This window comes from Trichosurus vulpecula, chromosome 5, assembly GCF_011100635.1.
Source record: "Trichosurus vulpecula isolate mTriVul1 chromosome 5, mTriVul1.pri, whole genome shotgun sequence".
Lineage (NCBI taxonomy): Eukaryota > Metazoa > Chordata > Mammalia > Diprotodontia > Phalangeridae > Trichosurus > Trichosurus vulpecula.
In genome coordinates, this window is record NC_050577.1 from 282,761,118 (window position 1) to 282,773,138 (window position 12,021).

Genomic DNA, 12,021 nt, shown 5'->3' on the forward strand with positions numbered 1-12,021 from the left:
ATGAACCCCAAAGTTGTTACTGCCCCACCTCCACCATGTCTTGAAATTACTGACTTTTCATTTACTTATCTGTATACATATACTATTCCAGCAGAATGCAAGCTCCTTGAGGGCAGAGATTTCTTCATTTTTGTCTCAGCACCTAACTGAACTGAAAGACAATATATCTGACTGATCTTCACGAATCAATTTGATTCAAGTTGCTAAATTTAAAAAAGGCTTGACATAAACTTTATAAAGTTTGAAGAAAGTGGACCTAGCTAACTTCCTAAGTTTTGGTGGTTCCCTAAAATGTGGTACATGCACAGAAATTTAGGTGTTTCTAGTTCAAAGAACTTTCCACAGCACCTAATGGAATCTCACACCTCTGGAAGTACTAATGTTGAGGACTTCATCTAAAAATTCCTCCTCTCTACTCAATTTTTGCCCATTTATTCTTAGGTGGAGATACACACATGTAGAACAAATCAATAAAAAAAATTATAATTTCCAATTAAACATAAGACTGGAGTGCAAATTTGAATTACCATAGATAAAGAGCTGGAAGAGACTTCAGAGGCCATGGTCCAACTCCATCATTTTATGTGTGAGGAAAGTCACAAAGGCAGTAAGTATCAGACGAGAAATACGAATGCAGTTCCTTTGACTCTGGAGTTAGAACTTTTCCCACTGAACCACACTGCCTCCCTGGGACTATCATCACACACTTGTCTTCCATAGAGAAGTTATACATAATAATGTTTCACAGTCCCATTCTTGAATCTACCAGTGACTTTTCAAAGGTCCTGAAATACACTTACTGCTTACTCACACACGTAGCTATAATGTTCAAGTTGCTAGGATAAGAGTACCAGGCTTAGAGTCAGAAGACCTGCGTTCAAAACTGGCTTCAGACATTTGCTGGCTAAGTCATTTCACCTCTATTTGCCTCAGTTTTTTCAACTGTAAAATGGGGATAATAACGGCACCCATCCCATAGGGTTGTTGCGAGGATCAATGAAATAATAATCGCAAAGCACTTAGCACAGTGCCTGGCACATAGCAAGCCCTATATAAATAAGATATGCTAATTACTTCTCTTCATAAGGTCTCCTGTTCTGGAGAGAACCATTCTGCTTTGCTTAGGTGAACAAAAAGAAACGCAGTTCTGAACTGAACAAATATGCTTTCCTTCTGAGAACAGAGACAAATGGAAGACTCTGAAGATAAATGCTTTCCAACCCACTAAGCAAAAGTTAAAGCACTTTACTCATCAACCAGCAGTAAACGCAAGGGCCTTTGTGTGAGACGTAATAATGGTGTTCCTACTCAGTTTGAGGCATTTGACACTTAAGGTATTTTGTGCTCATAATAAGTAACCCAGCTCTATATATAGCGTAAGGAAAAAATCTTTGGATCTTTTTTGGAGAAAACGCAAACTAAATTCCTAATCAATGATGTATCTTTAATCCCAAAGAAACTTTTTCATTCTTTCCCAGTTCACTCAGCATCATACACTGATGTTGGTCAGGGTACTATCCTGCCAAGTCTGAAGTATTAGGAAACTGCTGCAAGGCCACAGAACAGGTTGGTTTCACTGAGGACTTAGCATTAAATCCTTGCTTTTGCCTTGAGTTCCTGTTTCACAAAACTCCAGTGCCTTCTAAATCAAAAGCTAGACTTTACAAAATTACTGATAGAATCTAAGTCTAGAAAGCCTCAGAAACCACTTAATCCATCTACTTCTTTCATTTTACAGAGGAGAAAATTGTCTGAGAACAGTTAAGTGATTTGCTTAAAATACTGTAGCTAAGGAGTGGGGTCCTTCTCACTGGAGCTCTTCAAGCAGAGGCTGAATGGACACTAGTCAGGTGTGCTATAGAGAGGATTCTTGTTTACATATGGGCTGGACCAGTCAAACTGCTGAGTTTGTGTATAGCAGAGGGAACTTCCGATGACTGAGTCCTGGTCTATTATCGCTCAGTAGCTATGTGAACTAATCAAGCCATTAAATTCTTCTGTGCTTCAATTCCCTCTGTCTATAAAGTAAGTATGAAAACACTTAAAAAAACCCCACCTACATTGGAGCCAAAAAAGATGACACATACTTGCTTCCTCCAGGTAGAGAGAGAGGTCTAAAGTGGCATAATGCTGCAAACAATGCCAGATACAGTGACTGAAAACAAAGTAATGGCTCCATCAATTGCATGTAACAGTTGAGAGGGACTGCAGGAGACAAAAGAATTATTCTTCATAAAGTCTATTTCGAAGTTTGTATTTCTTTTATGGTTTGATTTATATATTGTGAAGACCAAGAACATTGGTTGTTGTGTTTTCTAAATAAGACTAAATTTATTCAATATCCTAGGAAAAGTTTTGATTATAAGTATATGAACAGTATAAAAAGTACAAAACAGATTGGAAGGTTTCTAATACATTAATACAAAGTGCATGACTACATATATTACATCCTACAGGCAAAGGAATAGGTGGAAGAGGGTGAAGATGACGGTGGTTGAGGTTCAGCAATAAATAAATAAATACAGAAGTAGAGATGATCTATATTATAGTATATTCTACCATACTGCAGCCATTAAAAATGTACAAAAAAACCCATTTCAAAATAACTCAGGAAGAAAATGACAATGGCGAGGACTCATGCATGCAGTTCAAATGCTGTAGCTCTGCACAGATAATCTATCCATTTTTTCATACAGTAATGTGCATGGAGATTATGAAGTATGTATCCTTTTCTCCAAAATGAGGAGTACACTGACTAATGGAGGAAATCTAAAAAACTACAGGGGGCCCATAAAAATGGCTCACTCCTCATTCTTATGTCATTTAAACTATCAAACTTACAAAATCCAGTCTTAGAAATAAGCACCACATCATGGTACAAGATAAACAAAACACTCTTCTTATCTTCATTTTCTGCACTGATTTGGTAGAACATGTTGAATTTACTCTCAAAATCTGGAACACTCTCAAAGAGTTTTTTGTCAGTGTGATGAACATGCAGTGGATTCAAACAGGAAATGTTTTTCTTGAAACCATTTTAGAACCGAAGAACATCATGTGCAGCATTTATTTTATCCTTAACATCGCAATGTTTGGAAAACTTGAATTAGGAACAAAAACCAAACCCATTCTATATCCCAACACCTTTTCCTTCCTAGTGGAAGTTAATATTAAACATATATTTAAAAAAAGACCAACTTGTAGCAGTGCACTGCAGTATATCCAAAGAGGTTAAAACAAGTTAAATGACCACCTATGTAGGTGAAACCTTCACAAAGGTCAACTGAAATAATCCAGAGCTAAAACTGAATCATGCAGGTCTTTGATGTAGTCACTAAGCAACCTATAGACAAGAGTTATATATAATATAGAAGAAAAATGTCAATTATTTACAGATGTGAAATTCCCTAGGAAATGTGCCCAGAAGCATTAACCCTTGTTTTGTACAATCCTGCAGATATGCATAATTGTTTCATTAAGGTGGATCACTACTTTTAATAATCAGTATATACAGTGTATTCTCTACCCATGCAGTGATGCCTCCATCATAAGATATAAGGAAGAAGAGCCTAGTCATTCTTCCCAAAGACTTGCTACATCTCCAGGAGGACCTGTGGCTTTATTTTTAGCAATTCCATATAAATTACTATTTTCTTAAACTACTAAAAGAGGAAGAAAGCAATACACATAAAAAAAAGGTCTCTTTGTCTTAAATTTAAGGAATGCTAATTCCTCCAAGTTATCTGCAGTAGAAGGTACAGTCTGTCCTGCTTAATCACTCAGTAGTACAGGTTTGAATCATAACCTCTGCAAGACTTTTGTTTCAGAATTGTTTTTAAATGCCTCTCTGGTATTTAAGTCCTTTTCACTGATCTGTCAGATTTGCCTTCACAAAGGAAAACAAATGTTATCACTCACTTAAAAATGCCTAATCACTGTTTTTCAATAGAGAAAGACTAAACTACATATTGTTTAATATACAAAAATCCCATTTCTGCCTTCTACATTACCCTCGGTGTTCATTCATTAAGGGATTAAAAAAACTCAAAGAGCATTTTACAGCAGCATTCAGCTTTCCTATCAAATATGTAGCATCTTAAATATTATGTACATTTTTTTTAGTAAGATAGACACTGGCTTCAGAGTTTGTTGAAGTGGAGAAAAAAAATGAAAACAAACAAAACCCACTTAAAACCATTCTAGAAATTGTCTTTTGGCAGGATAGCAAATGTCCAAGTGAAATAAAGAGGGTCATTTTGTTGCCTTTCCTATACTAATTCTCAGTCCCCCTTCTTGAGAAACATTAGAGTCACCATTCCTCCTGATTGGACACAGGCAGAGATTCTGGTTCTTGCTCCTCTGGTTTTTCTGCAGCTGCTTTCTTATTTCCACAACAGGGCTTGAATAGATGTGTGTCTATTAGAACTTCCCCAAAACGCCCTTTGTAGATAATCCCACAGCATACTTTCTGTCTGAGGAGAAACCCCCCCCCCCCAAAATCATAATTAATCTGGGAACATATATGCACAGAAGGACAATTTGCCAATAACCAGCACCATAAGCCCACAAGTTCCCACTTCTTCAGTCTCATTACAATTCAGGAGAGTTGTTCAGCAGTATCAATTGACTAAGTAAAGGGTTATAATAGTCATAAGTTTTTGTTTAACTTTTTTCAAGTGGAAAACTACACAAAATCCCAAATTTCTACTTTATTCATAATTCCTACATAAACTCCAGCGATTAGCCAAAAGCCACTTTGTTGCTTAGAAAGTAGCTAATAGTGGCTTATAATTTAGATGGCATACAAGTTGAGATAGATGTTTTCACATGGCTCTTTACCTTTTCCAGTATGTGAGATCTAAAAAAGAAAAGACTGGTGTTCTGCTAGACCCAGATCCGATCTCCATATCTGATCCATCATCAGATTGATTACTGTAACAAGGGGACTGAGCTGGGGAGGCACTTGAGGTGGTGCTATGAGCATCAGAATCTATAAAGGAGAAGGAAAAGTTACAAACAGTTAGAGAATAGTGCCAATCTTCCCAAAGAACAATGGTCCATAATTTCAGTATAAACACTATGAAGTTGGCAAGGTAACAACTGAATTACTTAAAAAACCAACAGAAAAAACCCCACATTTCACAAGATGCTCATAACCAAGAAATCATCCTATCCAATGCCCTATCCATTTCACTTGTTAACACAATAAACCGTTGACTGTAATAAACATTTAACTTCCAAAAACTCCAGGATTTACTATTATATTTTGTCTCAGCAATCCAGAATGCTACATTCTTTCCTCATACTTTTCATCCACAGAGCACTTTTATTTGTGCTACTCAAGTTCTTCACCTCCTCTAGGGATGGCTTGGGTCACACTGGCCTATGATTTTTCACATTTCTGATTCTCAAGAGAATTACGCCTTCAGAAGGAAAATCCTTAGTGACCAGGATTAGGCAAGGGTATCTATTACTATCCTTAGCTACTAAAGCTGCAGGAAAAGTCATTTTCCCCTAGCCCAAATATCCTATGCTGGACTTTAGGGGGTGCTGTTATTTTATGGCCAAAAGGGGAACCAGGACCACAGAGATCTATCTCACTAAATCTCAGCCTGCCACACACCAACACTGAAACCTGTTCTGTTATCTGTCCTGTAAAATACCTGGCTTTGCTACTTCTGATAGGGTTATTATGAAGCTCAACTGAGATATAATTGTATTAATTAGTAATAAAATGCAGTAAATGATTAGTGATAAATTAATGAAAAGGGGAGAGCTTATTTCCAAATAGAAGTGTCAAAGAGGCAGGATCTGAGCTAGGGTTTCAAATGGAAAGAAAGAAATCTGTCCCAGCTGGCTTTTACAATATGGCCGGAATAATTACTAAAATAACTCTGCTTAAAAAACTTAAGATGGGTCCCACTGCCTACAACAAGTATAGTCTAAACTCTCAGCCTGGCATTCAAAGCCCTCCATGATACAGTCTCCATCTATAGCGTGGCATGATCTAGGTTGAAATCTGAGCTCTGTAGGTTACAAGCCATATGACCTTGAACAAATCACATAAATGCTCTGGGCCTCAGTTTTCTTCATCTGCAAAAATCAGTGTGTGGAGGGGAGTAGGCATGGGGGATCAGGATTTTGATTAAAATCTCCAAGTACCTTTCTACTCTAAATCTTATAATCCTACTTTCCTCAACTCCCCATTACAATGCTTCATCTATCATGTACCATATATTCTAGTCACAGGCATCCTGCATTTCCCCATCTAGCTAAGAAGGCCCTCATTCACATGCAAAAATCCTACCCATTATTTCAAAATCTGAAGAATGGTCACCTTTCCCTTCTCTTAACTATCAGAGCATATTCTCCCTTGTATTACAGTTATTTATGTAAATGCTTTACTCATCTCCTACCATATTCAGCATACAGTGGGGATTGATGTTTGCAAATACAAAGAATTAATACATAGGCAATAAGACTTAACCTGTGTACAAATCAAGAATAAATGCATCAGGCTTCAAATTTCAAAAAAGTAAAATATATTCTCTACCACCATCTTTGGATACCCAAGTTTAATGGATTAGACCAAAAGAGTGAAATTCACCAATTTCAAACTTACTGTGGCGTTTGAATTCCTTTTGCAATTTGTTGATCTGGTTGCTCTTCATTCTACTTCCAGAAAGAGTTTTCACCTTCTTTGGCTTTAATGTAGTCTTTAGACTGGGTCCAGCCCTTGCATCTACCACCTGCAAGAAAATGGTATATTTTTATTACCATCTTTAAAGGGGGCTCCTTGTTTGCCTAGAGTTCTGTCCCGTGTACTCAGAAAAGTGAGTTTAAACACCTAAAACACAGCTCCCAAACTTGGGTATATATCTGAGCACAAAGTAATTCTTTCACTGTTTCTGAAGCAAGAATGTTTGCAGTCACATGATATTTCTAATTCTTTACTATCTTTACTTCTTTATATGGTGGTTAAATAAAGGTTTTTGAAGATCTAAAACCTAAACGCAACTACAAAATGAATTTGAATAAATATGGATGATTAACACTAGGTTATTGAGAAAAATCAGACATGCCTGGGGTCAATGATTCCACCACCTTTGATGATTACCATCTCTGTGACCTTAAAAATGTAGGATGAGGATCAACTATGTTGTTCCAAAGATGCATGGTACAAACATGAAAACTGATATTGAGCTAAAATATTCATTTCTTCCTTAATGTTCCCTAAACAATGACATAGAAAAATAAGCACTGCTTTCAAGTATTTTAAGTCTGAAGTTAACCTGCCTCAAGAAATGACCTTGTAAAGAGAAACTCTGAATTCTAGAATAGATATTTAAAAAAAAAAAAGCAACACAATTTTAAGTCCAGTTGTGAAATATCTAGAAAAAGACAGTGAAAATAATATACCTTGTCTCCCCAGAGAAATCGAGGGTGTTGGTGAACAGAGGCAATAAACAAAGCATCTCCTTACTTTAAAAGGAGTTTTAACATTTTAGAAGTGTTCTTATAACAGCTATATAAGAAGAAAATAAAACAAGCCTCGATAGCACCACTTTGAAGAACTGTAAAAGAGGAATAACTAGGAGAAGGAAAGGAACTAACATGATTCCAGTTTTTTTTTGATCCTGCTGGTAGCTTTTTCCATCTTTTCACCAGAAGCACACAGGCATTACAGATGTCTCCTGAACGAGTCTCATGCAACCTGATAATGGGAAAAAAACACAATACCCTGATTTTACTTCTTTAAGTAATGTTAAAATGTTAAAACATTTATCAAAGGACAGTCTACATAAATCCTCCTAAATTTTAATTTGCCCTACAGAGATTATATTTCTAGAATTCACATTTAATAAACATTCTGGAAAGCCTATGACATATATCAACCTGCGGCCAATTACCAAGTGCAGTCCAAACAAGATTCAAATGTAATTGGGAAATGTTTAACATAATAAATAAAAACAATATAATATTAATTTGTGACTTTCTAATTTAATGTGACCTTCAGGGATACATTTCTATTTCAGTTTGATATCATCAGCCTATAACACATCCTGGAATCCAGGAATTATAAAATGAAGTTTTAAAAAAATAAGACAATAATAAAAATATCACTTTGAGATTCACTGATATTCTTATTCAAAGCATGTCTGCTGCTGATGAATTTTACCTAGTTTTATAAGTGATTAAAATAATTCAATACATAATCATCATATAAAGTTTCACATAAACAACCCAATTAAAATTAAAACAATTAAAACAATGTAATTAAAAACAGAGGGGCTATGAATAGAAAATACAGAAATCATAATGGTGATTAATATAATCCCAGATGGAAGAATCAGCTTTATTCTAACCTTTTTTGAGAAACTTATTTCTGTCTCTATTTTAATGTATATTGGTTGAAAGAGAAATGGAGAGGCAGGGAAAAGTTTAAACAATGAAACAAAGAAGTAAGAGAAGCCACTAAGCCTGGCTCTGATCAGGATAAACAAAAAATCCACTAGCTCAGGGTTTCCTAAACTCATTTGGCTACTTAACAGTTTAGGGGTTGGGGACACAATCCACAAGTACTAGTCTAGGAAACATAGAATAGCTCTGGGATAAAGTGGGCAATCAGGTATGGGAGAAAGACAATCGGGCAAAGAGTGAAAACAAACAAAGAGAAAAGTTACTGAACCTAATCTGACTACCTTCTCATGGAACTTTTTCAGAATGCATGGCATATGGAATACCAATTTAAGAAATGCTGTTTCAGCAACTCCAAGTCATTTCAACTATGACTTAACAATAAATGGCAAATCATGTATTAAGGAACAAACCTGTGAGAGCTAGAACCATACTGTTAAATACTTAAAACTTTGAAAATCTTTGATTTCTTTGATGTCAGTACTTACTCCACTGATGCTAATCAAACCAGAATTTTCATAAGCTACGGTGGTCAAAAATATTCACCTTATGGTCAAAAAGGCTGGTCCCAGGCCCTGTTCTCCAAGCCAGAGGTTTCACACTCTGTGGCCAAATCACACACCCCACCCCCCCAATCTTCCATGAGGTAGTACAATTTAAGAGATATTATTAAATAGTTTGTGAAAAGCTTAATGATAATAATAGCTAACATTTTGTATAGTGCCTACTATGTGCCAGGCACTGTACTAAGACAATTATCATATCACTTGTTCCTCACAATAACCCTAAGATTAGGTCTTTCTGAAACAATAATAATGAGCTCCCCTCACCTTTTATCCCTACTCTCAAAAAACCTAACTAGGGGTTGCTCACCAGGTAGGGAGGAAGGATCTCTCCACTACCACATTTATGCCCTTTACTTGTCTATCTAGTAACCCCACTAGCACAGCAAGGGGGCTAGTAATTCACTAATATTACCTTAGGTCTTCCTAACAACCATTATCTTCCATTCCATTCATCAATCAGAGTGGAGAGCATTTACATATCTAGGAACCCAATAATATTGAAATGAGCTTGTTTTTTGTTTGTTTTGGTTAAAATCCACTAGTGACATCTCTGTGAAATAATGAGTAACCTCGTATAGGGTATAAGGGGAGATAGATGACTCGATGGATAGAGTGCTGGACTTGGAGTCAGAAAGACTCATCTTCCTGAGTTCAAATCTGGTCTCAGACACTTATTAAGCTATGACTGGGCAAGTCGCTTAACCCTGTTTGCCTCAGGTTTCCTCATCTGTAAAATGAGCTAGAGAAGGAAATGGCAAACCACTCTGGCATTTTTGCCAAGAAAACCCCAAGTAGGGTCACAAAGAATTGGACATGACAGAGAAACAACAAAATATAGGCTATGTAGCATTCTTAATACCATTCTGTTACATAAACAAAAAAACCCTAAAACAATAAAAGGAAAAATATGGAAAGGCTAAATAATGCAAAAAAGCAAAAATATGGTTGAAAACTTTCAGAAGTGAAATGGATTTGAATCTCACATTCTGACAATCACACTAGCTGCATGAGCAAGGAAGACCAAGTCACCTAAACTCACTTATGTTCAGTTTCTTTATCTTGAATATCTCCCTCAAACTCTGGTAGCAAGGATCAAATGGGAGAGTAAGTACTATAGAAACTTAAATGATTATTAACCATTTGAAAACGTAGAAAGACTCTTGACTCTTCAAAGTCTAGAGCTTTAAAAACCCTTTCTACAGCTTTTTAAATGGTTGATTATTTAGCATTTCTAGTGCTTATGATTCTTCATATGAATTTCTAATAACACTAAAACAGTACAGTACTATTAGTAGCACAACAATCAGAGGCTCACTGCTGAGGTTTTATTGCTGTATTCATTTCATACTGTGGGAATTTTCATTTAATAAAGAAATTTACAAACAAACTGTCATTCACTTTCTGATGATCTTACCCAAAGCAACTCTGGAAATCCTTCTCATAGCGCTTACTGTCAGTGAAACGAGAACTGGAGGACTTGGCTCTGCAAATACAGCAACCCTCTATACTTCTGTACATCTTTGGTTTGTGGAAACCAAACATTTTGTCTTCTTGGCAGTAACCTGTAAAGCAAACAGGAATTGACATAGCTCTGTCAAGGTATGTAAGAGGCATCAAGCTGCTCAGACAGGTAGAACTAACTTGTCATTGGACTGACATATTCTCAAATATCAAAAGCATTTAAAGTTCTGACTATGCATTCCACATTGTCCAAAGGACTGTGGATAAAAAGGCAAAAACTGCAAAAATAGTTCCTGCCCTTAAGAGGCATACATACTATTAAGTGTGTGCGCAATACATCTTGAGTAGAATTAAAGTAACCTAAGAGAAAAAGGGTCAAATGGCTAGAGGGACAAAGAAGGCTTTCTGCAGCAGGTAGCAGTCAAGCTGAGTCTACAGAGAACCCATAGATGTCAAGAGGTAGAGGTGAGGATAGGGATCATTCAATTCCATATTGCCATTCCTAAACAGATCAATTTTATGGGAACACATTTATGCGTTTTCACTTTTCATTGCCTGTCCAACGACAAGTAAGATGTCACTTGAGGATATTTAAGGTTACGTCTTCATTACTTCACTTTTCCCACCAGGAAAGACTTAGGCAAGGTAGGTTAAAAGTAGGAGATAAAAGGACCAAAGATTTGCAACAAAATGTTAATGATACACAAAACCATAGGTTTAGAACTATAAGGTACCTTAGAGTTTATCTAGTCTAATCCTTACGTTTTGTATATAAGGGAACTTTGACCCACTGTAGTAAAGGGATTTGCCCAAATATTTTGATTGTGAATCCCCTGTTCTTCAGCAGAAACACTATGTCTATTCATATTTCGGGATGAATATGTTCTAACAAATATGAATTAAGAGTGAAAAAAGCAAAGTTAAGCCTTTAAAATAGACTTTGATACCTTTTTAACAGCAATTTACAATAATTAGCCCATTCTTAATAGTTTTCAGATACTGGCTATTATAACCATTACTAGGGACTGGGGATTTTTCTCTACAGCAAAGTGGTAACTATGTCTAGATCAATACACTCATATGCATGTTGGGAAAATTAAAGTGATTTTTAAAATGAAAAAGGAGAAATTCTAAGCTGGCAAGTTCTTCACTGAATTTAAAGGTCTAAAAAGAGTTTGTAAAGATTAAGAAAAACCCAGGTTTGGATTTTTCTTAAGTGTTGAATAAGGTCGATTCGTCCACCATCCTGCTCTCAGATATCCTATGTCTGTATTGCTATTCTGCAAATTTATTTCACAAAAATTTATTTAGTACGTACTCTCAGAAAGCAAAGGAAACACAGTCTGGTCAAGGAAGAACAAAAGCATAGAGAAAAAGCAGAGAGATCAGAGAATATCCAGAAGCCCAGTTCAGCCAGGAGATAGGACTGGTGAAGAGCAAGGATAAGGACTACTCAGGAGGTATGAATATAGAGGGGATTTAAATTCCAGACTAAGGAGTTTATGCCTTATTCCATAGGCAATGGGGGCCAGTGGAAGTTTTCTGAAATGGGGTATAGAATTGTGCAAATGTATGA

The 12,021-nt window shown here is 36.2% G+C and overlaps 1 protein-coding gene across 2 annotated transcripts in view; it reads right to left on the minus strand.

Moving 5' to 3' along the window:
• Positions 1-2,301: 2,301 nt before the first annotated feature.
• Positions 2,302-12,021, minus strand: part of SINHCAF (SIN3-HDAC complex associated factor) — a 45,737-nt gene continuing 36,017 nt past the window's right edge. Inside the window, exons 2-6 of one of the 2 annotated variants that reach the window (XM_036758662.1) lie at positions 10,399-10,546; positions 7,615-7,714; positions 6,623-6,749; positions 4,840-4,990; positions 2,302-4,472 (exon numbers count right to left, since the gene is read on the minus strand). In XM_036758662.1, the coding sequence (XP_036614557.1) occupies positions 4,310-4,472; positions 4,840-4,990; positions 6,623-6,749; positions 7,615-7,714; positions 10,399-10,526 (669 nt within the window). In that variant the 5' untranslated portion in view covers positions 10,527-10,546 and the 3' untranslated portion in view covers positions 2,302-4,309. The remainder of the gene's footprint in view (positions 4,473-4,839; positions 4,991-6,622; positions 6,750-7,614; positions 7,715-10,398; positions 10,547-12,021) is intronic. The other variant, XM_036758660.1, reaches the window with a different exon arrangement.